Source organism: Saccopteryx bilineata, chromosome 11 (genome assembly GCF_036850765.1).
Source record: "Saccopteryx bilineata isolate mSacBil1 chromosome 11, mSacBil1_pri_phased_curated, whole genome shotgun sequence".
Lineage (NCBI taxonomy): Eukaryota > Metazoa > Chordata > Mammalia > Chiroptera > Emballonuridae > Saccopteryx > Saccopteryx bilineata.
In genome coordinates, this window is record NC_089500.1 from 79,647,018 (window position 1) to 79,674,653 (window position 27,636).

General features: G+C 59.4%; 1 protein-coding gene across 1 annotated transcript; it reads left to right on the top strand.

Annotated features, from left to right (window-relative positions):
* On the top strand, nucleotides 1-27,628 carry CNN3 (calponin 3). Its single transcript, XM_066246825.1, has 7 exons — nucleotides 1-315; nucleotides 20,990-21,111; nucleotides 21,892-21,958; nucleotides 22,788-22,925; nucleotides 23,217-23,333; nucleotides 25,179-25,325; nucleotides 26,419-27,628. Exons 1-7 carry the CDS (start codon nucleotides 259-261, stop codon nucleotides 26,758-26,760), a joined length of 990 nt encoding a protein of 329 aa, XP_066102922.1. The 5' UTR covers nucleotides 1-258; the 3' UTR covers nucleotides 26,761-27,628.
* Nucleotides 27,629-27,636: the final 8 nt, after the last annotated feature.

Genomic DNA, 27,636 nt, shown 5'->3' on the forward strand with positions numbered 1-27,636 from the left:
CCCCCCGCCGGCGAGGCGGGAGCAGGCGGCCCTCCATTGGTCGGGCGGGCCGGCCAATCCCTCCAGGCCGCGGGCGGAGGCGGAGGCAGTGCGTGCGGGACTCCGGAGCGGACCGGGGGCTCTGCGGGACCCAGTCGGACCGAGCCGTCCAGGGGAGCGAGCTCCGAGCGTCTGCGCTGCGGCCACTCCAGGGCCAGGAGCGCCAAGCCGACTGCGAGACCCCGAGCCGAGCGCAGCCTCTCCGCGCCGCCGACCACCATGACCCACTTCAACAAGGGCCCCTCCTACGGGCTCTCGGCCGAGGTCAAGAACAAGGTGCGCCGGGTCCGGGTGGGGTCTGCGGGGTCCGGCGGCTGCCCCGCACGCGGGCTTCGCGGAGCGGAGACGTCGGGCGGCGGGTTGGCGCCGCGTCCCCATCCCGTCCCCGGCGCCCTCCTGGCTTTGTTCCCGCGCCGCGGGCCGGAGGAGCAGCGGGCGGGGTCCGGGCTGCTGGAATCCAGCCGCGCGAGCCTGAGGCCCCGGGGGCCGGCCGTGGCTGCGGGACGCGCCCCTCCGGGCAGGGGGCACTCCTGTGCGGCCGTTCGCCCTTAGGTGGGGCCGGTCCGCGCAGACGGGGACCCAAGAGCAGCTCCCACCGTGCGCCCCGGGCGCCCCACGCCCTCTCGCTCCCCACACCCGGGCCGAGTGTGGCTGCGAGCGAAGTTAGGTGGTACGTGGCCAGCCGGGGCCCCCATTGTTCCCGGGGAAGGAAACCGCCGAGCGTCCGTCCCCCCGACCCTGCATCCCCGGAGAAACCGGAACCTTCAGTTTCCCGAATGTCGGTGACTTCGGGCGACTTGCTGCTGCTTCTGCCGGAAACGGTGACAAAGCCCGAGCGCGCCGCTTTGGGGTGCTTTCTGCGGAGACTTGAGTTTTTTGTTTTTTGGGATTTTTTTTTTTTTTTAATGAAAACTGAGAAGTTTGTGTACATGAGGCTGTAACGGTATCAGGGTGTCTTCGTGGGTTGCTTTTGTTCAGGACTGACTTGCCCAGCGGGTTGCTGTTCGCGGCGACCCTTCTTCGGGCGCGCTCACTTTTGCCACTCGGCCGGTACAAGAATGCGTGGGGTTAGTCCTGGGACTTTAGGTCTGGGAAAGAGATGAGAGGCGTCCCCCTCCCCAAATCCTCTCCTTCCTTCCTCCCTCCCCGCATTCCAAGTCCATGACATCAGGGGTTTGGAGGAGAGACCAACCAATGGGCGCGGGACTGCGCACAGAACGCTCATTGTCTCGGTTCTGCTGTTCTGGCCAAAGCCCCACAAAGGAGCGCCGCTGTGCTCAATGCCCCCGTCGCCTCCCGGGAGCCGCAGCGCGTCGGGGTGGCCGCTGCACCTCGAGTATCCGAGCCCTGGCGCCCCAGCGTGGGGTCCGCGGTGCGCAGCGCGCCCCACGGAGCAAGGAGCGACCCTGGGAACCCCGAGGGAGGGCTGTGGCCCGGGACGAGCCCACGCATCACAGTTAGGTAGAATTCAGCTGTTCCGCAGATCCTGAACAGCCTTTCGAAGCAAGGAGTTCATTTTCGTCTCTAAGACGCAAATGTTTAAGCTCCAATACTTTTTCGTGTGTGTTGTTGCCCTTATTAGAAAACAGTTTGCTGAGCTTTTTTTTGTTTTGTTAAGAACAGAAAAGTGAGTGGCTTGTGTATGACTGATCAGAAACCTCTCCCACTGACAGCCTTGGAAAACTCCCCGTTTGGTTCTTCCCCGGGTTCAAACAGGGCGCCTTGGGAACCCTGTCAGAGCGGCGGGCAGGGGACACGGCGGCCTGGCTTGTGCCCAGTCACTTTGTGGTTCTTGGCTGGTGGCAGGCCACTCTGAACTCTTTGCGTTGTAAAGGGAACACATCACTTTGGCCCTCCTTCAAGGGGGTGGCTCTTCTTGGATGTTCCTCTCCACTTTCATTTCTTTCTGTTGACTGATACAAGTTAACTTCTCTTCCTACTTAACTGTTTGGTTGAAGGAAAGGCTAGATAGACTGAGTGAGGCTTAGACCAGACCCCTGTCATTATTGGTAAAAACCTGAGTGTTCAGAAACTTTGGGAAGTTATTTCTGACTTCAGGTCTATCCCTTTAAGCACCCGAGGCCTCTTTTAACAACCCTTTCATTTATGGCCCTTGACTATAGAGTATCCTTTCTAGAAGGTCATTTAATCTGAACACAACCCAGCAGCATCATCCACAGACCAGGACGCCAAATCCCAGAACAGGGTGTGTGATTTGCTCACGATTACAGAAGAAAGTGGAAATAGTCTAAGAATATGAACTCGTTCAGAACGACGTCTCCGTTGAGCGCAGTCTCCGGGAGATGCAGCTACAGCTCACCATGGATGCCCCCAGCCCCCTCCCTGCCCCCACCCTGCATTTTTTGCTGTCCACCTGTTGTTCCTTGACATCGCAGTGACTCATGCAACTCTGTCTCAGTCTGTTCTGGGTTTGTGAATGCTGCGTCCTTGTTTGCTGGGCCTTTGTGTGAGATCTAGCATTTCAACAGAGGGCACAGGGAACCAGGACCTGGACTTTGCCTGGTTTGGACACCTTTCCTGCTCTCCCCACTTTTTTTGTGTGTGTATTGTGTAACGATAAGTCACTTATGTGTAAGGTTCTCCCTCTCCTCCCCCCCCTTAAAACCTCATTGAACAGAGCGGGAAAAGTCTAAGCCCCCGGGGAGGCAGTGTGGGACGGACCTCCCAGTGGAGCGGACATGGGTGCCAGGCCCCTCTCGGCCGCCTCTGCCCTGTGTGATGTGGGGCAGCTTGTTCGCTGTCTCTGTTCTCGTTTCCCAGTCAGTAAATCGGGAGAGATGGTAGTTAACAGCCCCAAACTCTGCGTGGCTGAGACAATCCGGTAGTTGATACTCAATGACCGTGTTGTAGCTTATTATCGGTCCTCAGTAATAGAAAATTAGCGCTGGCATTGATATTTCTCAGCTGCGTAAGCCATTGACTCTTCAAACACTCCAGTTCTATTAAATAAGCCTTCGGTCTTTTTATACTCGGCCTGTGAAAGCCGTTCATCCACTCAGGAAGCCTTAGGTACTTGTCATTAGTAAAATATCAGGGGGAAAACAATCTGTCAGCTTTAAGATACTTGTTTCCCCAGGTGATGCTACCCGGTAGAAATACCAAAGTTACTTTGTTCCTTTCGTAAATGGGCAGGAAGATGTTTGAACACAGCCTAAAAGGTGGACTCCTTCAGCCTGGCATAGGAACAGCATCTCTTTAATAACAACAAAAGGATCGCTAACTTGCACCCTACCGAGGTGGTCCAGAGTGGGACGGGGGGGCAGTGGACCAGCCGGCGTGGGCGGCTCTGGGCATGGTGGGAGCGCTCCTGAGTTAGTGAGGTCCAGGGTGGACTATCCAGGCTTGACTGCATCTGGGACAGGAACGAAAGGGGAACACCTGTGTGCCTCGGAAGCCGGGAGAAAACCCTGACAGCCTGAAGGAAGCGCAGCCTTTCCTGTCCTGTGGCTGTGACCAGGATGTCACAGCCCCGGGAGTCCCAGAGGTCCCAGCAAATGCTGCAGGGCGCTCTCTAACAGCTCTGGGGGCTTGGGGGCCGTCGGTGGGGGGAGGACACTGCCCCTGTCTGTGTTCTGGGAGGAGCCTAGTGGAAATATGAATAGGTGTGGCATCAGAACACACAGCCCGACAGCCTTCTGGTCCCAGGGAGTGTGTGACTGCAGCTTGGAGCTCACAGCTCACGTCTCCCCGGTCACAGAGTGCAAGCCCTCAACAGCTAAATCTCATTTTGGGAAGACTCATTAATTACTAAAATTGTAAGTCACTGAAGGGGAAGGTCAGCACCCCTGTAACCGTCATCCCCAGTGTCCCGTGAGGCTGCTTGCACAAAGCAGTGGCTGCAAAGGTGCCCCCTCCCCCCGTCAGCCACCCTGGGACTCTGCTAGAAATCAGTCAGAAGGTGTTTTTTTTTTGTTTTGTTTTTTTACAGGGACAGAGAGAGAGGGGGGGATAGATAGGGACAGACAGACAGGAACGGAGAGAGATGAGAAGCATCAATCATCAGTTTTTCGTTGAGACACCTTAGTTGTTCATTGGTTGCTTTCTCATATGTGCCTTGACTGCGGTCCTTCAGCAGACCGAGTAACCCCCTTGCTTGAGCCAGCGACCTTGGGTCCAAGCTGGCGAGCTTTTTTTTTTTTTTTTTTTTGCTCAAGCCAGATGAGCCTGCGCTCAAACTGGTGACCTTGGGGGTCTCGAACCTGGGTCCTCCACATCCCAGTCCGACGCTTTATCCACTGCGCCACCTCCTGGTCAGGCAGGTGTCTTGACTTGTGTTGTGCCAGAGGCCCAGAATTGTGGTCACAGTATGGATGGCTTTAACTGGGGCTCCCCCCACCCCCACTTTACAGTTCAGAATAGGTTTTCAACTCAAAACTCTTTTACTGTCCGTCTCTTGACACCAGCCGTAAGGCTGTCTCTCGTATTCCGTGAGGCCCAGCAGGACCTGTGTTTTAGATGAGCACTTGATACACGGTCGATGTTCAGTAAGGATTTGTGGGCATGATGAGCTTGGTCCACCAGGAATCGATTTTCCTGTCTTTAGAAACTATTTAGAAACCGCACAGGAACGCACCCTGCTTGGGAGGGTCCGTGCAGAGGAACCCTCCCTCGTGTGTGATGTTTGCGGAGGACGTGTGGTCTTTACAGTTTCTCTTCCTTCAGCCTTAGGGTTTTTATTGCCATTATTATTATTATCATTATTATTATGTGCTATGACATTGAAAACTCGTCACGAAGGCCGTTCCTTCTTCATTCCTGAGGTGTGTTCTGAGGCTCCCGGGCGAGGGAGGAGCAGGAACAGCCACTCTTGTCCGACCTGGTGAAGCAGGCGCACTTGGCCGAGGTGAGCGGAGTCCCGTGCCGCCTCTCCCGGCAGGTGCGTCTGCTCAGGGGCGTTGGTGACGGCCCGTGACCTGTAGCCGTACACTCTTGGCTTTGTGGGCGGCGTGTCACCAGCTGGCCGGCCTCACTTCGTCCTCGTAGGTCTCAGCAGTGGGGGCGATGACGATGCAGCCCTTGCTTGTACTGTCATCAGCCCGAGATGTCACCTTTCCCCTGGCAGGCGGGATCCTGAGGGTTAGTGAGTGTGCCGGGAGCCACGATTAAAACCTTCTGTGATGTAAAGAAAGCATCGTCACCGTTGGATGGTCCAGGTGTCGGCCAGCTGTCCCCCTGCTCTCCGGAAGTGAGGGCTGCTTTATCTCCCTCTGGTGTGACTGGGTGGTGGGAGGGGCTTGTCCTTAGAATCAGGGGGTAAGTTCCCTTCCATTCTGGGCACTGGATTCTGGCAGCAGACAGACCACGGACACTGGTTCTCTCTTTACCGTGGATGACCACCGTCGGGGGCCCTGACCTGTTACTCGTATCTAACTGTGCTCAGGGTTTTGCTAAGGATTCTTGAAGTCCAGGGTCGATCAGAGTTGTCCATGGGCCCGGAGCATAGATGGTTTTGGGGTGATCATCACAAAAATACAAACCAATCTTGCACGTTCTGTCAGAACACGACCAAGGGGCGTCCTTGGGAACCCGGAGCTGTGTGGCCGGCCTCCCCGAGGCGGTCAGCGAGAACGTGGAGCATGGACACTGTCCGGGTCGGAACCTCGGCTCTGGCTCTGGGCGAGTCACCCATGTGTGTCACCTGCAAAGTGGGTGTGGGGACACCAGCCGCCAGCCCGCGTTACATAAGCGTCAGCGCTCTGGCCAGCTCTCTGCTGCCCGCAGGGTCCAATCCTGGCCTCTGGGCTGCTTTGATCTTCTAGATGTGAAGATAATCCGGAGGGCTTGGGCGTTTGTTTGGATCTGAAGGAGGCTCCTGGCTGAGGGGACCGTGATGTCCAAGCAGTGCCTCCCTGTCTCTCCTGTGTCAGGCTGTGACCTGTCCCCAGGGCCCCGTCCACGGCTCCTGCCCCGGCAGGCAGCCTGTGATGCTTTCGTCATTGAAATCCTAGGGTCACTCGCCCTGTTCTCCCTCTGTCCACCCTGCCCTCAGGGCAGGGCTTCTGGGTGGGGTTAGAGAGAGAAGCCTTTCTTTCTGGGTGTCACAGACGGCCTTTGGCTTTTTCTTCTTAAGAGATCGAGTTCTGTTAAACAAGATACATCTTTCATTTTTCGGTGTCAGAAGGGCTGGTATTTCTCCACAGGGGACTGATAACACCACCATCTGGTCCCCGGGGGCTCCACCCAGACCTGCAGGAAGCGGGTCACGGGTAGACACGACTAGGGCCCAGTGTTCCCCTGCGGTGGGGGGGCTTCTGCAGCTCCTGCCTCGGGCCCAGGCCCTCCAGGGTGTGAGGGGGCCTGTCAGGGGCCAGAAGGCCAGGACCCGGAGGGTGAATGTGGGGAGACCGGAGGCCCTTTGAGGACTCTTCCGGCTGAGTCACAGCCGACATAGGTGTGATGGCCGTTGTCCTGTCTTCCCCAGCGTGTGGCCAGGGGACCTCGCTTCTGGGGGGCCAGACTGGGCCGGCCTGCCCCTTCTCACGTATTTGCCTGCCAGCCTACCCCCCCCCCCCACCTCAGCCAGCCCCAGGCCTGCTCGCCACAGCAGAGGGCTCCGCAGACGGAGAGAGGGACGGACGGACGGAGTGAGCCTGTGGCTGCGGTTGGCCCTCCCCCCTTTTGTTTTACGTGGAAGGAAGTAGGGAAGATAATCAATCCCATGTGTGCCGAGTCTCGTAATTCAAACATGTGATTCTGCTTTGAATGCAGAAATAGCAGCAGCGATCACGCTTCCAGTCGGGCGTGGAGACCGTGCCCGGGAAACTGGGCCCTGGGCCTTGGGTCCTGAGAGGCCACAGGGGTCAGATCCTGCCCTGGACGGCCTGCCGTCTGCTGAGGACTGGGTGTCTGTCTGTCTCTGCCTGGCCCTCGTCTGTGTTCAGAGACCTGGTGTCCCCCCACCCCACCCCACCCCGGTCACTCAAGGGCTGTGCTTTGCCCGCTAGGCCTCTGTTTCGGGTCTTCCTCCTCCTGGGCTTGGTTCTGAGACATCCTCTTTCTCCTGGGGGAGAGCTCTGCCTCACGTGACACCCCCTCCCAGCAGCCCGACTTCCAGCATCTTCTAAAGCGTGCGTGACAGAAGGACTGCTTTTTAGAGGCCAGTGGAGGACTTTGAAGTGTTTCTGATCTGAGTCATCCCTGCCACACGTCTTACCGTGAACTTGTGAACCAACCTGGCGATGCCCTCTGAGGCCGCAGGCCGTGGGGAGGCTGAGTCCACGGGCTCGGGGACCCCGCGGCTCATCTCCAGCGCAGGCCGATACAGGGCAGCTGCCACGGCTGCTGGACGCACTCCGCTTCTCTGTGAGTCGGGAGGACTTGAAGTGACGCCGTGTCTAAGCCACCACTCCGCTCTGTTCTAACCCCTCCCTGCTTGTAGCTGGACTCGCTGTCCAGGCTGAGGGCCCACCCGGTGCCACGGATGGTGTGGTACGGACAGGGTCCCTCTCTGGGCCTGAGGGGCACTCACACCGGGGCCCGAATCCCTGCCCAGCCCTTTGGACAAGCCATCTAGCTCTGCGTGAGGACAGTGTGTCCACCTTGGGTTTCTTGCCAAAGGGAACCTCTATTTTATCCTTATTTTGTGAGTGACACATTTATTATGAAGAAGGCCAACAGCACCAAAATATAAGGGTGAAGGACTGAGTCTCGGATAACCCTCATCTCCCCCCCCCACCCCCCGAGCACTGGTACAACTTTGAATATCGCTTGACCCTGGTGGAAACAGTTACAGCCTGTTGGTGGGTTTCCGTTACTCCTCCATTACTTTCCCCCCGATGGTGTTTCCTTACAAAGTACTGGTGTGCAGCAGTGTGCAACTTCTGGCCTAATACTTACACGTGTTACAGGTCTGACCAAACTGCTGTCTTAAAAAAATGAGCTTAGCCTGACCAGGCTGCGGCGCAGTGGATAGAGCATCGGACTGGGATGCGGAGGACCCGGGTTCGAGACCCCGAGGTTGCCAGCTTGAGCAAGGGGTCACTCTGTCTGCTGTAGTCCCCCCCCCCCGTCAAGGCACATAAGAGAAAGCAATCAATGAATAACTAAGGTGCCACAACAAAGAATTGATGCTTCTCATCTCTCTCCCTTCCTGTCTGTCCCTAACTGTTCCTCTCTCTGTCTCTCTCTCTCTCTGTCACAAATAAATAAATAAATAAATAAGAGTTTATATTCCCTTCGATGGTACAGAGAGGAAAAGAGAGCTCAGGATGTTGAAACAAAACGGAAGTGTATCACAGTGGCCTTGTCAGCGTTCAGATCTCTTGCTTTAGTTCTTTTTCAAGTCTTGACTCAGCGACCTCGGTGACCCCTCCCCCATCAGCCACCCCCACCTGCGGGAGGTGGCCGTGAGATGGGACTAAGGAACGGGGATGAGGGCATCTCTTTCCCAGATGACCAGACATCGTCTCTCCAGCAGAAAGCGCAGAAACCGTAGAAACCGTAAAAATGATCTCGTACCAGAACGGCTGCGAAAGAAAGAACGTCACGTGACTGGTTTTTCTGACATTGAGTTTGAAGGAGGAAATCTTTCTAGTGTTTGGACAGGAGTGGCCGGCAGCGCATGGACAGGACAGGGGGTGACATTCTTTGAGATCCTAAGACTTGACATCAGTTGAGTCATCGATCCCTCGCAGCAGCCCGCTGGGTGTGTCTGACGTCAGGGGTGGGAACGGCGTGTGGGGGGTGGAATCCCGACGCGTGCTCCCTCTCCGGGGCTCCGTGCTCCCCAGCCGTCCAGCTTGAGGCCAGCACTCGGGGGAGGGGCGTCGTTCCAGGGGAAGAGCGGAGGGCTGGCCAGGGAGGGAGGCTCCAGGCTGGCCTCTCTGAACGAGCCTGTACAGGGCAACCCGGGGGACAGGGCAGCCCACTGCCTCCGGTAGGTAGCCGTGGGGTCACTGGTGACTTTGGCGAGGTCACCTCCTGGAGAGCACATTTGGGGGCAGGGCAGAAGGAAAGAGGAAATGGAGAGATCTGTCACGAAGTCAGAGAGAGACAGGACAGTGTCTGAGGCTGGCAGCCGGTTCGGCCAAAGATGCTGTTGTGTAGACAGGACGGGGTGTCTCTGCCCACCCAGGGGCCAGATCCAGGGAGGGGAAGGTGCTCATGGGGGGTGGGGGGGGCGAGACCGCAGAGGGAGGAGGCTCCCAAAGACGAGCGGGCAGGAGACGAGGAGGGGGCCGGGGCTCAGGCGCCTGCTTGTCCTTCCCACGGTGCTGCTGGTGTCCGAGGCCGTGGGCGGCAGGGACAGGAGGAGCTGGGCAGCCTGGTGTGGGAGGGTCAGCTGAGGCCCCTCCGCGGCTGGTGCGGTGCGTCCAGCCCTGCGCCCTGGGCCCTGGCCCTGTTCTGGAAGGGGAGCCGCGTGGGGTCCGTCGCCCGCCCTCACAACCTCATCGCCAGGAGACCCTTGTGTCGGGCGCCTCCTCCCTCCCGGTCTGCACCAGGTTGCCGTCCAGTCGGGGGATCGTGGCGCCCGTGTGAGTGGCGTGGCGTGGCGTGGCAGGTGCACGTGGCCCTCCAAGGCTCCCGCTGGCCGGCAGGAGGGGGACGGGGCCGGGCGCAGACTGACGGCATTATGATTTAAGGACGGATGTCAGTCTGTGACGGGCTGTGTCCTCCGTCTCCGTGTGGGAGAAGCTTGGGCGTGCTCTACACACACGTGTCGTTGGCGGCCCTCGTGGAGGACACGTTGGCTTGCGGTGTCTGAAGCCGAGTCCTGACTTCACCTCCGCCTCACACGCCCCATGAACGCCCGGTGAACCAGAAGCCTTCTTATCTCGTAGAGGTCTCACAGAGCAAGGGTCCCGTTTCTCGGTATTTCATGAGGAAGGGGAAGGGGCAGCCTCCCTTCCATGGAAATCTCCCATCCTCTGATCGCCCTGGGGAGAGGGGGCGGCAGTGTGGCCTCCACAGTGAGACCCCGTGCGCCCCCGCCAGTACCTGTCCTGCGTCTGGGTGCTTCAACTCTGCGCTTCGCCGGATGTGGGAAGCGCCCCCTCTGAGGTGGCAGGTGCCTCCATCGTGAGCGGACAGGGCCTGACAATCCGAAGCCAGAGCTGGGACCCAGAGGCGCTCCAGGTTGGCTGAAAGCTGACTGAAATGGGGACCCCGTTTCTCCTGGGACTCCTTCCTGCTCCATCCTGTCCTGCCCCGTCCTTTCCCTTCCCGTCCCCGTCCCGTCCCCATCCCGTCCCCGACCCTGTCCCATCCCCGTCCCCGACCCCGTCCCTGTCCCCGACCCTGTCCCATCCCCGTCCCGTCCCATCCTTTCCCGTCCCCGTCCCGTCCTTTCCTGTCCTTTCCCGTCCCCGTCCCGTCCCGTCCTTTCCTGTCCCCGTCCCGTCCTTTCCTGTCCTTTCCCGTCCCCGTCCCGTCCCGTCCTTTCCTGTCCCCGTCCCGTCCTTTCCTTTCCCTTCCCGTCCCCGTCCCGTCCCCGTCCCGTCCCATCCTTTCCCGTCCCCGTCCCGTCCTTTCCTTTCCCTTCCCGTCCCCGTCCCGTCCCCATCCCGTCCCCGACCCTGTCCCATCCCCGTCCCCGTCCCGTCCCATCCTTTCCCGTCCCCGTCCCGTCCTTTCCCGTCCCCGTCCCCGTCCTTTCCTGTCCTTTCCCGTCCCCGTCCCGTCCGTCCCCGTCCCGTCCTTTCCCGTCCCCGTCCCCGTCCCGTCCCATCCTTTCCCGTCCCCGTCCCATCCTTTCCCGTCCCCGTCCCCGTCCTTTCCTGTCCTTTCCCGTCCCCGTCCCGTCCCCGTCCCCGTCCCCGTCCCGTCCTTTCCTGTCCTTTCCCGTCCCCGTCCCGTCCCGTCCTTTCCTGTCCTTTCCCGTCCCCGTCCCGTCCGTCCCCGTCCTTTCCCGTCCCCGTCCCCGTCCTTTCCTGTCCTTTCCCGTCCCCGTCCCGTCCCCGTCCCGTCCTTTCCCGTCCCCGTCCCGTCCCGTCCCCGTCCTTTCCCGTCCTTTCCCGTCCCCGTCCCGTCCCCGTCCTTTCCCGTCCTTTCCCGTCCCCGTCCCGTCCCCGTCCCGTCCTTTCCCGTCCCGTCCCGTCCCCGTCCCGTCCTTTCCTGTCCTTTCCCGTCCCCGTCCCGTCCATCCCCATCCCCGTCCTTTCCTGTCCTTTCCCGTCCCCGTCCTGTCCCCGTCCTTTCCCGTCCCGTCCCGTCCATCCCCATCCCCGTCCCCGTCCCTGTCCTTTCCCGTCCCCGTCCTTTCCCGTCCCCGTCCCGTCCTTTCCCGTCCCCGTCCCGTCCTTTCCCGTCCCCGTCCCGTCCCCGTCCTCATCCCCGTCCCCACCCTGTCCCGTCCTGTCCCCGTCCCCTCCCGTCTTATCCCATCCTGCCCCATCCTGTCCATCAGTAGCTCAGAGGAAGAGTGTCCTGTGGAGTTCATGTCGGGCTGGGCAGCTGGGAGCACTTGGACAGTCAGTGGTCTGGGAGTAGACAGATGTGCCAGAGGTGGGTCACAATTTATCCTGAGGCCAGTGGAGGTGGACTTCCTTCCTCCCTCGGGTCACAGTGGACTCCGAGACGTGTCCTGTTGGGTGAACGTGCTAAATAGTGGATGAGGAGTGAGGACTTGTTCCAAAGCTACAGAAAACTCACTGTGTCCCTTGTGATTGTGGAAAAAGACAAGAGCACATCTCAGCACTATCCACGGCCCCTCTCGGGGTTACCTTAAGGGGCCCCTTGCCGCATCCAGCCCGGGTGTGTGTGTGGGGGCCGGGTGTGTATGGGGGGTGCTTGAACATCTGGAGAGCAGCAAAGCCCAGCACAGCTGCAGAGACGGAGGTGTGAGACAGCTCTGCTTTCATTGACTTAACCCGGGACGTCAGGCGAGACCCCCTTTCCACAACATCTTGGCAGTGACATGCACTCAAGACCCAGCAGCCTCCTTCCAAAGTGTCCGGCCAGCTGTCCATGGGTGGCCTCCCCCCACTCCATGCTTCAGTGGCATGCTCGCCGGCCTCCCATCCCTGCCTGCCGTTCGTCCGTCTCCTGAGAATTTCCACCACTTTGTTCCAGGATAAACGGGCGGGCGCTGCCCTCATGCCCGGCCTCACTGACACAGTGAGATGGTACGGGGCCCACTCTGCCCCCAGGTCCCTCTGAGCCCTATAGAGCCAGCTCCTGTGTTGGACGGCAAAGCACTCACTCACTCTGTTCTGTTCCAGGTGACCCCAGCGCAGGCGGACGAGGCCCGTCCCTGCGAAAGGAGGGTTCTCACTAAGCCTTACGTGGGAGCCCTGCCTTCCTGTCTGTGAAGTTAGGGGCGAGCACCATTGCGTAGCAGGGGTCCCCAAACTTTTTACACAGGGGTCCAGTTCACTGTCCCTCAGACCGTTGGAGGGCCGCCACATACAGTGCTCCTCTCACTGACCACCAATGAAAGAGGTGCTCCTTCTGGAAGTGCTGCAAGGGGCCGGACAAATGGCCTCAGGTGGCTACATGCGGCCAGCAGCCGTAGTTTGGGGATGCCTGGACCTGCTCCTCTCGCACCTGCTCCTCTCCCGCACTCCTCCTCCCGCACCTCCCCCTCGCGCCCCTCCCCCCTCGCGCCCCTCCCCCTCGCGCCCCTGCTCCTGGTGCACCTCCTCCTCCCGCACCCCCTCCTCGCGCACCTCCTCCTCGGGCACCTGCTCCTCACACACCTGCTCTCACACCTGTTCCTCGCGCACCTGTTCTATGAAGTCATACTCTCCTTGGCCACCTCCCAAGGCTGTTGCTCTCAAACAACAGAGATGAGCAGCAGTGTTTACTGTCAAGAATCGCGCCCCCTGTGCAGAGCAGGGTGGCATGAGCTTTTTCTGAGCTTGCTTAATTAAGTACGCTTTCTCGTGAGCTCATAGGACTTGGGGCCTATTATCTCGAACAGTTGATCGAGCGAGGATCTCTCAGAATCCGGAGTTTCTCTTTTAAGTGTCCCGGTTTGACTTCTGACATGTGCCATACATGCGCCCACTCGTGTCCCGGTCCTCGGGTCCTTGGCCACCCGCGCGAGGTGAACGGGCGATCATTCCAGCCTCCGGGCGCGGATCTGCGGGCGCTCCCGCTTGAAGCCGTGGGCACCGCGGGTGTGGTCAGCCCTCCTGACCGGCCTGCTTCTAGGGTTACTCCACCAGACTTCAGGAGTGCCGGGGACATAAGGGGCTTTTATCAGGAGGGGAAACAAATCCGCGCCCGTGATCCATCTAAGATTACTAAGATTACGAGATCAGCAGATGAAGGAGATGCCGTCCTGTGAAAGCCAGCGGCATTCAAATGCAGATGCCTCCCCCGTAACCTGGGAGACCTGGCATTTTCCTAGTCGGGTGACACGGCCACTGTGTGAAGAATTATTGAGTCCCCACTTGCTGTGCCTGTTGTGCCCAATGACTAGTACAGCCAGTCCTGCCCTGAAGACAGACAGACACGGGCAGGTGTGCTTAGGTAAGCCTTGCACACCTGTGCTGGCTCCTGGTGGTGGCTGCCCCGACCCCCAGGGGCCCACCCTTGCATGACTACAGGCCCTTCTGCCTGCAGCAGATGCCCTGGACTGGGGGGGGAGGGAGAAGGGGGTTCGTCTCTAAGTTCCATTACTGCCGTTTGCCAAGGGGTCTCCCACGGCGCGCTGTTAAAATGTGCGGCTTTTTGTTAGTCGATTCTTCAGGGAATCCAGGCTGTGTGCTTGTCCCCTCCTCATTTAAGTTTGAACCTTTCAACTCTCCCTTGAACTGTGTGCGTCCTAAACGGTGTCGTCTGAAGGTCACTGTGGAGACGAGGACAAAATCAGCGTCACGTGCGTGTCTCCCGTCTCTCGTGGGGCCCCCGGCTTCCCTGCTCTGGCATGAACTCAGGGGCTGCACCATCTCGTCCGTTCCTCAGTGCTCGCACACGGAGCTCGAGGGCTCTGTGTTCCTGTGACCGGACCTGTCCCCAGGGGGAGATGTCCTGCGGCCCCCCTGACCCGAGGAGGGGGCCGCCGCCACCGAGCAGAGGACCCGGTTCTGAGGTGCTCGTGGGCGATGTTCCTGCTTGTTCGAGGCAGGAGCGATTTCCCGTGGTTTTGAAGTCATGTAGGGTAGGGGGTCAGAGAATAACCTTCTCCCCTGCCCCCCACTTTCTAAGTTCTGCCCGGGCCAATCATCAGATTCACAGGAGAAAATGGCCACATTTGTTACAGCTGTGCCTGCAGGGGTGCCCTCAGGATGGGGGCCCCGAGGATGTGCATTGGGCCCTGGGGGCTTATCTGCCCTCGGGAGCTGAGGAGAAGGTGGGGTGTGTATGGCGGGGTTTCGGGGCTTCACAGGGGGAGGAGGGCAGTTCACCTGGAGACCGCAGAGCAAGTGTTCAGTCGTGGATGTTTGCTGGGCCGTCTGTGACCACGGGACACAGAGGACCGGGACCAGACGGCCCTTGCTGGGGGCCTCCCTGTCCATCACTCCTCGTTCGTATTAAACTGGAGTCGTCTGTGGTGACACCCCCTTCCTGGAGCAAGTCCTGTGTCTAAACTCTTTCAGGCTGTTAGGGGAGGTCAAAGGTCTCTTTGGTCTTTTGTTTTCTTAAAATAACCAGTTTAGGTAGCCACTGTCCCAGAAGGCGTGTTTGCAGGGGGTGGGGGTCAGATTCTGCTTGCGTCCCCTCAGACGTCATTTCCCGTTGGCCTCTAGCAAGTCCCAGCCAGGGCGAGGCCCCTGCTGGACACGAACCCCGAGGAAGGCCCACGTCTCCCCTGACATCACTGTCCCGAAGAGAAAGCCACCAACTCTCCCTTTCCCCCGTCAGGTACAGACAGACCTGCTTTTCAAAAAGTCGCTCCTTCATCCTCTTCATCAGCAGTCGTCTGGGAAAGATGTGAACCTGGGTGGGCTCAGGGCATTCTACCTGGAGAGCGGAGGGGGGGCGGGGCGGGGCCACCAGGGGCGGGGCGTGGCGGGGTGGGGGGCAGACAGGGGCCGCCAGGGGCGGGGCGGGGGTGGGGTGGGGGGGGCAGACAGGGGCCGCCAGGGGCGGGGTGGGGGGGTGGGGGGGGCAGACAGGGGCCGCCAGGGGCGGGGTGGGGGGGTGGGGGGGGCAGACAGGGGCCGCCAGGGGCGGGGCGGGGTGGGGGGTGGGGGGCAGACAGGGCGGCCAGGGGTGGGGCGGGGGCAGACAGGGGCTGCCAGGGGCGGGGCGGGGGTGGGGTGGGGGGGGCAGACAGGGGCCGCCAGGGGCGGGGTGGGGGGGGGGGGGGGGGCAGACAGGGGCCGCCAGGGGCGGGGCGGGGGTGGGGTGGGGGGGGCAGACAGGGGCCGCCAGGGGCGGGGTGGGGGGGGTGGGGGGGCAGACAGGGGCCGCCAGGGGCGGGGCGGGGGTGGGGTGGGGGGGGCAGACAGGGGCCGCCAGGGGCGGGGTGGGGGGAGTGGGGGGGGCAGACAGGGGCGGCCAGGGGCGGGGCGGGGGCAGACAGGGGCTGCCAGGGGCGGGGCGGGGTGGTGGTGGGGGGCAGGCAGGGCGGCCAGGGGCGGGGCGGGGTGGGGGGGGGCAGACAGGGCGGCCAGGGGCGGGGTAGGGGGGGTAGACGGGCCACCAGGGGCGGGACGGGGCGGGGTGGGGCCGCCGCTGAGACTCGCGCCTGCCCTGTCCGCAGCGGGACTTCTTTCAGTCGCGGGCAATGCACCAAACAGGCTACTGTGAGTTCCGTGGACCAAAGGCCTCGAACCCCTGGACCGGCGCTGACCCACACGGAGCGCGCTCATTCCATGGCGTGGCAGGTGCTGGCCCCAGCGGCCTCGCACAGTGGTGGCCCTGCCCGCAAGAAATGGGGTCAGGGTCAAGTGACTCGGGTCCCACTGGGGTCGGGGACACGGTTTTAGAAGAAGTTCCTGATGTTGGACTTCAGAGCACGTGACGAGTCTGTTGTCTCCCCGCCGTGAAAACGCGTGCGTGCGTGTGCTGGTGGGGGGTCCGAGGTGGGTGAGATGGGCGAGCTGTTGCCGTGTGCGCGACAGTGGGTGGTGACCAGAGCAGGGGAGGAGCGTCCGACTCATCCCTGACGTGTTTCCCGAGTCCCCGTCTCTCTGCCTCCTGCTGTGGTCCGCACCCCACCTCGTGCATCTCGGGGGCACATGTCTTACCCCGCCTTGTCTCCTGAACACCAGGCGGAAAGGGCTGATGCCTTTCGCCCTCGCGATGGGAAGGCTGGGTTTAAGTGATATATAAGGATGCCGCTCTGATCTGTTTAAAAATCACTCTCCCAAGCTGTTGACAAACATCCTTTCTCTACTCGGGATTCACTGGACGTGACCCTCCCTGCACCATTCAGAGTCCCTGCTGGTCCTTCTCGGTCCCCAGCGCCCCTTCCTCACATGCCCCTGAGTCCCGACACCCCGCTCTCAGGGCGGGGACATGGTGCAGGGCCCCACTTGGGTCACTTGCGTGGGCTGGGGACGTCTGTGGAAGTGGGGTTTCCCTCCTGACCTGCGGCCCCCTTTCCTGTTAGGAACTTGGGCCCGGGCTGTGCTTGGCAGGGGCTCTGGTTCTGACCCGATGGCTGTGACAGGCAGCAGCTCAGCTGGAGGGGGTGAGGGCGCGTGGGGGACCCACCTGTTTTACCTTCTGTGTCTGTCAACCTCGCTTTCCTCACACGTCCCAGAGTCTCTGAGAATGAGTCTCCCAAGTGTCTCACCCCTACGGGGTTTAATACAAAGGAGGAGACTTCGCTGGGGAGGGTCGCACGTTCTGGGGCATCTGAGGCTGCTGTCTCACCCCTTGGGGACTCAGATCAGCCCCCCCCCCCAAAGAAAGCAGGCTCCGCTGACTTCGCTACCACGCACTGTGTTGGTTTTTAAACAAGTGTTGGTTGAGAGATCCTGGAGGGAGGAGGGTGAGTCCAGACCGGTGTCGGAGCTGCCCTGGAGGAGCCGGGCGGGGTGGGGGTGGGGGTGGGGGTGGGGGTGGGGGTGGGGTGGGGGGTGGGGAGGGGGCCGAGCCATCTGGACCTGAGCCCCAGAGCGGGCCAGCAGCCCGGCCCCATGCCCCAGCGGCTTCTTTCTGGGTCTGTTTATTTTTTATTAACTCAATTTCCTGGGGTGACATTGGTCAGCACATACACTAAGTGTCAGGGGTCCAGTTCTACAGCGTGTATGTTGCATTGCGCGCCCACCACCCAAGGTCTGGTCCCCTTCCCGTCACTACATATATTTGACGCCCTTCACCCTCTCCATCCTCCCCCCACGCCCTTCCCGCTGGTAACCCTCGAACGGCCACCTGTGTCTATGCATTTGTTGTTCATTTGCTGCTTTCTGTTTTATACCCCACCTAGAGCGGGGTCCCCCAGTTCCCGTCCTTTTCTGTCTTGACGGACGGATGTTGTCGCACTTGGCAGGTTCTCTGCCTTTTGACTGGATTTGGCCAGGGGCACGAGAGAGGGGACATCTCCTCCCCGCGTTCCTCGGAGGGCCCGCTGAGTGGGCCCTGGAATCCCTTTGTGGTTTGGGGCACGGCATTGCACCTTTCTCGTTTTGAACAAAGCCTCTTGTGTGTGCTTTTCTATTTTGGGGTTGAATAATAATTGGCCTCACTTGGCTAAGAACTACCACCACTACCCCCATAAAACACCCCAAAGCCTTCCAACATCACGCGCCTCTCTCCATTGGAAATAAACGGAGAGAATTTCATGGCCATCGTCGCTGACGGACCCACATGGTCCACAGGGCTCCGAGTGGGAAGAGAGGCGGTGAACTCGGCTTTCTGGATGTGTGGACGGGAAGTGGGTCAGAAGTGAGGCCAGTTCACCAGTGGCCCGTCACAAGCTGGTGGAGTCCGGCTCGGCCGGGGTGGGGGGCCAGGCAGGACCCCCGCCCGCGCATTTCAGGTGTCCCGTGCGGGAGGGGGTGGGGAGCCCCCCGTTTCGGGAACCGGGTGTCGGGACTCAGGGGCATGTGAGGAAGGGGCGCTGGGGACCGAGAAGGACCAGCAGGGACTCTGAATGGTGCAGGGAGGGTCACGTCCAGTGAATCCCGAGTAGAGAAAGGATGTTTGTCAACAGCTTGGGAGAGTGATTTTTAAACAGATCAGAGCGGCATCCCTATATATCACTTAAACCCAGCCTTCCCATCGCGAGGGCGAAAGGCATCAGCCCTTTCCGCCTGGTGTTCAGGAGTCGAAGCTTTTTAGATGGAAAACAGTGGATGAACTTGATTTGCCAAAGCTTGCTGTTTACATGTTACGGCGCTCAGTCTCTGGGTTATAAAGGGTGTGGACATCAAACACTTCACAGGGAAGCTCTGCAGTAGGACATCACCACCGCATCTGCTCGGGGACGGGTTCCGTCTGCTTCTAGAGGAAACGGTGAGATTCCCGGTCCTGCGGAGCGGACTGCCGCGGGCCGGGAGCCAGGACACCATTTGAAACAGACTTTTTCCTGGACAGTTTCATAAGACGTGTTTCTTTTTGTTTCTTTGTTTGTTTTTTTTTTCATTTTAAACATTTTTAAGTTCACATTCCTAAATCTTGACTTCTACTTAGCTCTGATGTGACGGCAGAAAGCTCACTCACGTGAAAAAACATGAGTGGTATTGGGGTGTGCAAGCCCGGAGTCCAGCACAGTGGTCACGGGGGGACGTGGATGCTGCCGCGTCTTCACGTTTAGCTTACCGCTCGGGCCGTGTGCTTGTGCGTCCGTCCTGCACCTGCCCCACATCGTGGGCCATCTCCAAGTCAGCTGTCCAGGGCCCCGCCCTGGACCTTGTGGGTGGTGGGGTCTGGTTTGAACCCAGGTCCCCGGGTCCTCCGGACTCCGGTCTGTTGCTCTCATCGGTCCTCGGATGAGAGCGGTCAGGAGAGAGGGGACATTTCCTCCCTGCGTTCCTCGGAGGGCCAGCCGAGTGGGCCCTGGAATCCCTTTGTGGTTTGGGGCACGGCGTTGCACCTTTCCCATTTTGAACAAAGCCTCTTGTGTGTGCTTTTCTATTTTGGGGTTGAATAATAATTGGCCTCACTTGGCTAAGAACTACCACCACTACCCCCATAAAACACCCCAAAGCCTTCCAACGTCGCTGACGGACCCACATGGTCCACACAGCTCCGAGTGGGAAGAGAGGCGGTGAACTCGGCTTTCCGGTTGTGTGGATGAGAAGTGGGTCAGAAGTGAGGCCAGTTCACCAGTGGCCCATCACAAGCTGGTGGAGTCCGGCTCGGCCGGGGTGGGGGGGCCAGGCAGGACCCCCGTCCGCGCCTTTCAGTGCTGCCCTTCGATTGAAATGCGTCTCATAGTTGAAAGGGCTTTCTCCTGCTGGGGTCCTAGCCTCTCAAGAACTCTGCCTCTTTCTCTGACCTCCTTCTCCCCCCGAATTTATACAGAGACAGTTCTTCTGGCCACTTGCACAAAGACTCCAGTGTGGAAGCAGTCACGTGTTGAATTGTTTTCTACCAGCTTATGGCTTCTCCCACCTCTAAAGGTGCCACTCTGAGGAGACAGGTCTGGCGTGCGGGAGACGCACTACCTGAGACTCCAGGGGAGGTAGACAGACGGTGACGCTGCCTTTCTGCCCCTGGGAGGCTGCCGTGTGCTGTGGCAGAACCTTCCGGAACCGCTGCCCCAGTGCCCACGGAACCCAGACGGGCGGGGGAGCCCACATGAGGCTCCCACTGTACGCTGTGCCCCAAATGTCTCTCACAAGCGAACCCCCAGGCCGAAGTTGGGTCTGGAACATTGTGGTGTTGGTTGTCCTCACAGGAAAACGTAAGCTCGTGGAGTTTCCGGTTTGTCTTCCTGGTGACAGTTAATGTCCCGCGAGAATGTATCGCCCGTCATTCTGTCAAAGGGGCCGAGCCGTGTCTCTGACTCGGGCGGAGAACGCCCGGGGCCCAGGACTGTTGTCTCCCTCGGTGACCGTCCGTGAGACCGGTTGCCCGCGGCGCTGAGGTGGCCGTGCTGTGGTCGGGGGAGGGGGAGGGGGCCTCCCCATGACAAAAGTGGGATCTTCCCATTTCGCTCCTTTCGACAACAACCGTGTCGTGTGGCAGCAGACATCCTACGTCCTTCCCGTCCGTGCCCACGTGCCTGTGCTGTCCACCTGCGCTCACGAGAGGGCAGCGGACAGTCTGCCCTGCGTCCCGGCCGCGCTCACCTTCGTGACTGGCGGGCCAGCCTCTCTCAGGATCCTGGGACAGGGAGTCGCTTCAGAACTGGAATGTGTGGATTTTTGACAATATTTCCTGTATTTTTTTTAATTGAGGTTTATGGTCTTATTATGAAGAGAGCTCCCAAAGCCTGTGGTTGTGCTGGCGTGTGTAGTAGAGTTCTGTAAGGAAAGGGTTTACAAGTGTTGGTTGAGTTTTATTCCGTGTTAGAGTGACAGGTGCAGTGTGCTAGGTGCTAGGGGTCCAGGGTGCCCCCTGTGAGGAGTGTAACAGGATACGGACGATGTAATGGAGTTGTCCAGTAATCGGGTGGGAGCGAGAGTGTGTGTGTGCGCGCGCGTGTGTGTGCGTGCGTGCGTGTGTGTGTGTGTGTAGAAGGCACGGAAACAGCAGAGCTGTCTTGGTAACAAAAACCGTGGGACCGATGCCATAGTACGAAACAGTTCTGCATCAGGACCCTGTCACCCTCTCGTTTGGAACACGGCAATCAGTGACTTAACTCTTTGACATTCATGTGGCCGGTGCCATGTTGTCACATGCTGCCAACCCTGGTCACTTCCTGCGCGTCGTCCAGTGGGTCTCTGTGTGTCTCTTATCCAACTTGGTCCCAGCTTCTCTCCACGTGCTGCTCAAATTCCGTACACCCGAGTTCCCCAAAGTCACCCTGGCTGGTCACTGACGCCTCCGTGGTGCGTCAGGCAGGCCGGTGAGCTCCGCCGCGTGTGGCTTGCCAGGCGTCATGGCGGTGGCCTTCCTGGGTTGTTAGAGCAGAGCGAGCCGGCCGGGGATTGTCGAGGACATGGGGCTGTGCTCACCCCCCCCCCCCCCGCGTGCATTGCAGATCGCATCCAAGTACGACCACCAGGCGGAGGAGGACCTGCGGAACTGGATCGAGGAGGTGACGGGCATGAGCATCGGCACCAACTTCCAGCTGGGCCTGAAGGACGGCATCATCCTGTGCGAGTGAGTCCGGCCCGGGCGGCCCTGCTCTGAGGGGGAGGACTGCCCGCCCACCGGGTCCGGGGGCGGGGGCGGGGGTGGGGGTGGGGGTGAGCGGACCTCCCGCTGAGGTTCTCCACGCCCCTGCGAGTGAGTCCGGGCCGGGCGGCCCTGCGCGGAGGGGGAGGACTGTCCGCACACTGGGTCCGGGTCCGGGGGCGGGGCCGGGGGCGAGCGGACCTCCCGCTGAGGTTCTCCACGCCCCTGCGAGTGAGTCCGGCCCAGGCGGCCCTGCTCCGAGGGGGAGGACTGCCCGCCCACCGGGTCCGGGGGCGGGGGCGGGGCCGAGCGGACCTCCCGCTGAGGTTCTCCACGCGCCCTGTGAGTGAGTCCGGGCCGGGCGGCCCTGCGCGGAGGGGGAGGACTGTCCGCACACTGGGTCCGGGTCCGGGGGTGGGGGCGGGGCCGAGCGGACCTCCCGCTGAGGTTCTCCACGTGCCCTGCGGGTGAGTCCAGCTGGGCGGCCCTACTCCGAGGGGGAGGACTGCCCTCCCACCAGGTCCGGGGCCGGGGGCGAGCGGACCTCCCGCTGAGGTTCTCCACGCCCCTGCGAGTGAGTCCGGCTGGGTGGCCCTGCTCCGAGGGGGAGGACTGCCCTCCCACCAGGTCCGGGGGCCAAGCGGACCTCCCGCTGATGTCTTCCACGCACCCTTGACCGGGGTGGATGTGGGCGGCACCACCGTCTCGCGTCCCGACCCCCGTCTCCGTGGGACCGGCGAGTAAGCCCCATGCTTTCCTTTTCAGACTCATAAACAAGCTGCAGCCCGGCTCTGTGAAGAAGGTCAACGAGTCCTCGTTAAACTGGCCCCAGGTAACCGCCCCCGCCCCGCCCCTCCAGCTCCTGGTGCAATTCGCTGCTCTTCCCGCAGCAGAAACTTCCTTGCCGCCCTTTCCAAATAGACGTTTTAGCAGAAGCCTGTGCCCCATGGGCTTATTATTTCTTTAAACCGTGTTATTTTTTAATGCTTCCACAAAGAGACTCAGTTCTGTGATTTATTAGCCGTTCCGCCGAGACGCTGTCCTATGCTTAGTCTGTCTCTTCTCAGAGGAGATTTGACAAGTTTACACAGAGAAAGGCGACCTCAACCATTAGGATAAATGAGGGGGAAAAGCAAGGAACGGAGCAGTAACGAACCAGCAGGCGGCTGGAGAATCCCGTACGGAGCACAGCCTGCGTTTGCGGACGCGCCTGATTCAGTAAAATGTGTTGTTCCGTCTTCGTGCGTGTTTTAAGATATAAGAGAATGAATAAGCACGTCGCAACCACAGATGTATATAATTATAACTAATACATAAGAAATGACCAATGTATTATGGACTTTTTGACAAAGAAAGCGTCAGCCCTGGATAACTCTGACACCAAATTCGTAGAAGCCTGTAGGGGAGGAAGCTCTTGCCTTTGAGGAACTAAGAAATGTTTAGGGTTTAAAAGTGCCGAGAAGACCCCCCAGTGTGACCCACTGCCGCGTGCTCTGGCCCCCTGCGGAGAGCGCTGGGCTCCGTACCTGCGGTCAGGCATCCTCGCCGAGTGGCTTTCTGCCTAGCGTCTTGTCAGGAGCCGCGAGGACCTAGAATTCTTAGCCACTATTGAATGTCACTGTTTAGTCCCAGGAGTGACGTCTGACTCTTTCTCACGACAGCTGGAGAATATCGGCAACTTCATCAAAGCCATCCAGGCCTACGGCATGAAGCCGCACGACATCTTCGAAGCCAACGACCTTTTTGAGAACGGAAACATGACCCAGGTCCAGACGACGCTGGTGGCCCTGGCCGGCCTGGTACGTACGACCGGGGTCCACCGTGTGGGTGATGACCCGCCGTCCCTTCCTTAGGGACAGGCGGCTGGCACCAGCGGCCGCGCACAGGACGACGTGATGAGAATGTTCCCGTTTCAGAGGTCACGGTGTCACAGTGGATAATAGCCTTACAGGCGTTGCGCCCCCGTGTGGGTCGGACCCCGTGCAGCCTCCATCCCGGGGGCCGCACCCTTCTTTGGCTGTGTGCTCTGTTGGCGGGACCCTCCCGTCAGAGTCTCTGTTCCCTTAGTGTGCGCCCGTGTTTCCATCCAGGCGAAGACAAAAGGCTTCCACACCACCATCGACATCGGGGTGAAGTACGCAGAGAAACAGACTCGGCGTTTCGATGAAGGAAAGTTAAAAGCTGGCCAGAGCGTCATCGGCCTGCAGGTAAGTGGCGTGGTGTCGCCTACCTGTTCTTCAGATGTCATGAGTCATCAGCAAGGGACAGAGAGACCGTAACGTAGGCGTTGGGGTGGACATGTGGTGTGTGTATGTATGTATATATATATATACACACACACACATATACATATATACACACACACACACACATACACACACATATATGTGTGTGTTCCTTTAAAGCCCATGAGATGACGGTTTAGAAAAGACCTCCGACCTGCCCTCTGACCTCACAGTTGTTTCTACAGGAAATAGTTTTTCCCCTCTACTTACATTGTCTTATTTTTAAAGAAAATGTAAACTTTTAAATCCCTAAATAAACATCCATCGTGGACCAAATGGGGCCATGTGGCGAAACCTTAACACCAATTCGTTCACACCAGGAGATCTGCACAACAGCCGAGCGAGCGCCGCCGGACTGTGCCGGTTAAATTCCCGGGAAGTACCTGGTTCAGGTATTTCCTTTCCCTTCACGCCGGTCCCCTGGTGAGACAAACGCCACGTGGCTGAATGCCCGACAGGCTGCGGGCTGGCCTCCCGGCCCATTCGGTACAGCGTCCCGTCTCTGGGCGGACGGAGTCTGTGTGAGGCGGGCTGACTTCCGCACAGCGCACACTCTGTGTCCATGGTGAGACGGTGGAGACCTCAGCTGGTTAAATTAAGATAACTCGATAAAGAAAAAAAAATAACTGGCGATAATGATAGACAAGAGTCAAAAGATTAAGGGAAGCAGATCAGGTGACAGAATCCTGCGGTCAGTTCATCACAGTTCTAGTTCAGAGCGGGCCGTGTGCATTTCGGTGTGTGTGCATCTATAGGCGTGCGCTGACACACAGGGTGACGGCGGGATGACGCACTCACGTGCTCACAGCAAGGAACCGGAGGGGAGGGAGGGGCACAATCCCAGCCACCCCCTTCCTCTCTGCTTATGCAGAGGTGGGCAAAAGTAAGGTCACAGTAACACAGGGTTTATTCCTGTGTTACTATTTATTATCAGTTACTGTATTCGAAAGCGGATACAACTGTAAACCTACTTTCACCACAGCCTGTTGACGTTTTCTCCGAATCTGTTTCCCGGGATCGGGAGTTTCATTTTTCAGCAAACAATTTTTTCTTCCCTCCCATCTTTTTTAAGGAGAAAAGAGACCAAGACACTCCCCACTCCTGTAGCACGGGGCGGGGCCAGCTGACTGGCTGGTCTGGGAGCCGTGTCAGCCTCGGGGTTGGGGAGGGAAGTTCGTTATTGCTCCCGGACTCTGTCCAGGGGACGTGAGGGTGGGTGGCCAGGCAGGATGTGGTTCTGTCCCCGTGAAAACGAGCGGTTCTGGTGAAGCAGACAGCAGCCCTTGTTGTGCTTCAGAGAACACAGCCGGCCCGGGAGCCGGGTCTTAGGCAAAACATACCCAGGCTAGAGAGCACAGCGCCCTGCCCGAGACAGCGTCTGTCCCTGTAAATCACAGACGCGGGTAGTCCTGTCGTTTGGTTGCCTGTGCTGTGGTGGGGGGTGGGGGGGGGCGAGGTAGCAGAGGAACTTAAGTTACACGCAGCTCGGCGCCTGCAACAGCTTCTCCTGTCTGTCCGTCCCTTCCTCTGTGCCTGTTTCTCTGTGCGGAGAAGGGTGAGGCTTTTTATCACCGGGGACTTTGTTTGAAATTATTTTTAACACCAGCGCTTTGTGAACTTCATGAAAGGATGGGGGAGACTCGGTGCCTCGTCAGCCTCGGACAGGAAGGGACTTGTCCACCTGTCTGGTTAGAGAACAAAGTTTGGTCCGTGTCGTAACCGGTGTTGACGTCGTCTGGTAATTATTATTTTTTTTTAACTTAAAAGATGGGAACCAACAAGTGTGCCAGCCAGGCGGGGATGACAGCCTACGGGACCCGGCGGCACCTGTACGACCCCAAGATGCAGACGGACAAGCCCTTTGACCAGACCACGATTAGTCTGCAGATGGGCACCAACAAAGGGGCCAGCCAGGTGAGCGGCGCCTCCGTCCGGGCAGCCCCGCCTGCCGCGTTCCCGGGCACGCGGCTCTGAGCGGCTGCCCTTCCCCTCGGGTCTGTGGACAGTGAGCTCCTTCCAGGAAGGAGGTTCTGCAGAGACAGCAAAAGCAGGAAGTGTGGGGACCCTTTCTGCGGCCACGCAGGGGCGGTGCGGCTCACGGCCCCCACTGGCTGTCAGAACAGCCGGCCTTCCTGCCCCGCCAGAGGAGAAACCTTACCCTGTTCTGGCTCCGGAGCCAAGCAAGCTGCCCATTCTAATGCTGCTTCTGGCTTTTGTTTTTAAAGGAGCCCTTCACTTACTTGGCAGGTGCCACGATCCGATGGTCTGTTTAGCTAGATTCCGGTTAGATGTGTGGATGTGAGCACAGCAGACGGAACACCTGTGTTCTGTCTCCTCATGAGAGGGAAGTGTCCTTGCTCGTGACAGCCACCAGCCCCTCCCGGAGGTCCCCTCGAGCCCTGGGGAGCAAGAGGTCTCCTATCCGGCCAGAGTAGGTTTGAGGTCTGAGGACGTCCTTCCTTACCCGACAGGAGCTTCGGTGTCGTCCACCCTTTTATGGGACAAGTCCTCTGTGGCTGGCTCTCCCGTGTCCCAAAGCCTTGTTGAAAAACTCAGGTCCTTAGGACAACTCAGCATCATCTTCCTTGAGTATATTTACGAACCGTCGACACTGGTGGCCCGGCTTGTGCGCGTGGTCCTAGCCGGCACCTGTGCGTAACCTCCGGGCGGGCCGGCGCGAAGCTTGGCTTTTACATCCCATGTCTGCTTCCTTCCGAAACCCAGAGCAGGTGGTATTGTCTCCGTTTTGCCCGTGAGAGACCTAACACTGAACGGGGGGCTTGTTGGAGGCGCGCAGCCGTCTCAAAGCAGAGACAGAAGGCAGGGTGGCCACCTCCAGACGCACCGAGCGCTGCTTCGTAGAAGAGGTCCGCCCTGCGGGGCGTTTTAGGAAGTTGGTGCATTACTGTTCACGCTCGGCACACCCGCGCCGTCTACACAGTGCCCACAGGGTGGGGATTTCCGCTGCTGCTCTGACCCTTTCCAAACCGCGCTTGCTTGGTTCCAGGCGGGGATGCTGGCACCGGGCACCAGGAGGGACATCTACGACCAGAAGCTCACTCTCCAGCCGGTGGACAACTCGACCATCTCCCTCCAGATGGGCACCAACAAAGTGGCGTCCCAGAAGGGCATGAGCGTGTACGGGCTCGGGCGGCAGGTGTACGACCCCAAGTACTGCGCCGCCCCCACCGAGCCCGTCATCCACAACGGCAGCCAGGGCACGGGGACGAACGGGTCGGAGATCAGCGACAGCGACTACCAGGCGGAGTACCCGGACGAGTACCAGGGCGAGTACCGGGACGACTACCCCCGCGAGTACCCCTACGGCGACCAGGGCATCGATTACTAGCCGGCGGCGAGGCGCGCCCGGGACCGCGGCCCGCCTGGCGTGTGTCCCCAGTGAGAGAACCGCGCTAGCCTTGAGTCATTTGTATCTTGTCTTCCTAAAACACTATTATGCTTGTCATACCTTAAAAAAAAAGAAAAAAGAAAAGAAAAAAAAAGCAGGCCTGCCTTACGTACATTCCTTTTCCCTCTCCGCCTCCCCCCTACCTAGTTGCCTTTCCGTGCTGGGACGGTCCGGCTCTCCGGCACAGCCAGTAACCCGCATATGAAGTAAGAAGGGGAAACTGTGACACTGGGGTCCTCCCGTACAGCCAAGACTTTTCCGACAGATCTGTGTTTTTACACTCTTTCTACTGAAACCGGTGTTTTCAAACAATAGGAAGCTCTTCGCCCCCCACCCCCACCCTGCCCCCCACAGTCTAGGGCCGGTTTCTACGGGGAAGACTCAAACTCGAGCTTATAGCGAAAGGGGGCGTCTGCCGCCTAAATTGGAGATGCAGCATTTTTTTTTTTTTTTTTAGAAATTGACATATCGATGTTCCTACAGTATTGTTTGCTAATTTTTAAATAAAGTCCTGATCCGTGTGCATCCGTGATGATAACGTGTACTCATTCTCGCACCTGAGCTGACAAGACCCTCTCCACGGGGGTGGGGTGGGGGGGTGGGGGGGTGCAGGGCGAGGTCTCTCGACCGAGGAGTGTGTACAAGTCGGCCCGCCAGCGAGCGGGTCCGGGCGGTGCCTGTGCCCTTCCTGTTTGTGCCAATGTATCCGTGTAGACGTGCTCTGTTTGCAACTGTATTTATTGCTGCATTTCTCAGCATAAACTTAATCCCATTGTATTTTTTATAAATAAATATTTTTTGGAACCTTCCTACGAG

Coding starts and splice junctions, on each gene's coding strand:
- CNN3 (XM_066246825.1), top strand. CDS start 259: ATGACCCACTTCAACAAGGGCCCCTCCTACGGGCTCTCGGCCGAGGTC. Junction 316..20,989: donor CGGCCGAGGTCAAGAACAAG/GTGCGCCGGGTC, acceptor CGTGCATTGCAG/ATCGCATCCAAGTACGACCA. Junction 23,334..25,178: donor AGAGCGTCATCGGCCTGCAG/GTAAGTGGCGTG, acceptor TTAACTTAAAAG/ATGGGAACCAACAAGTGTGC.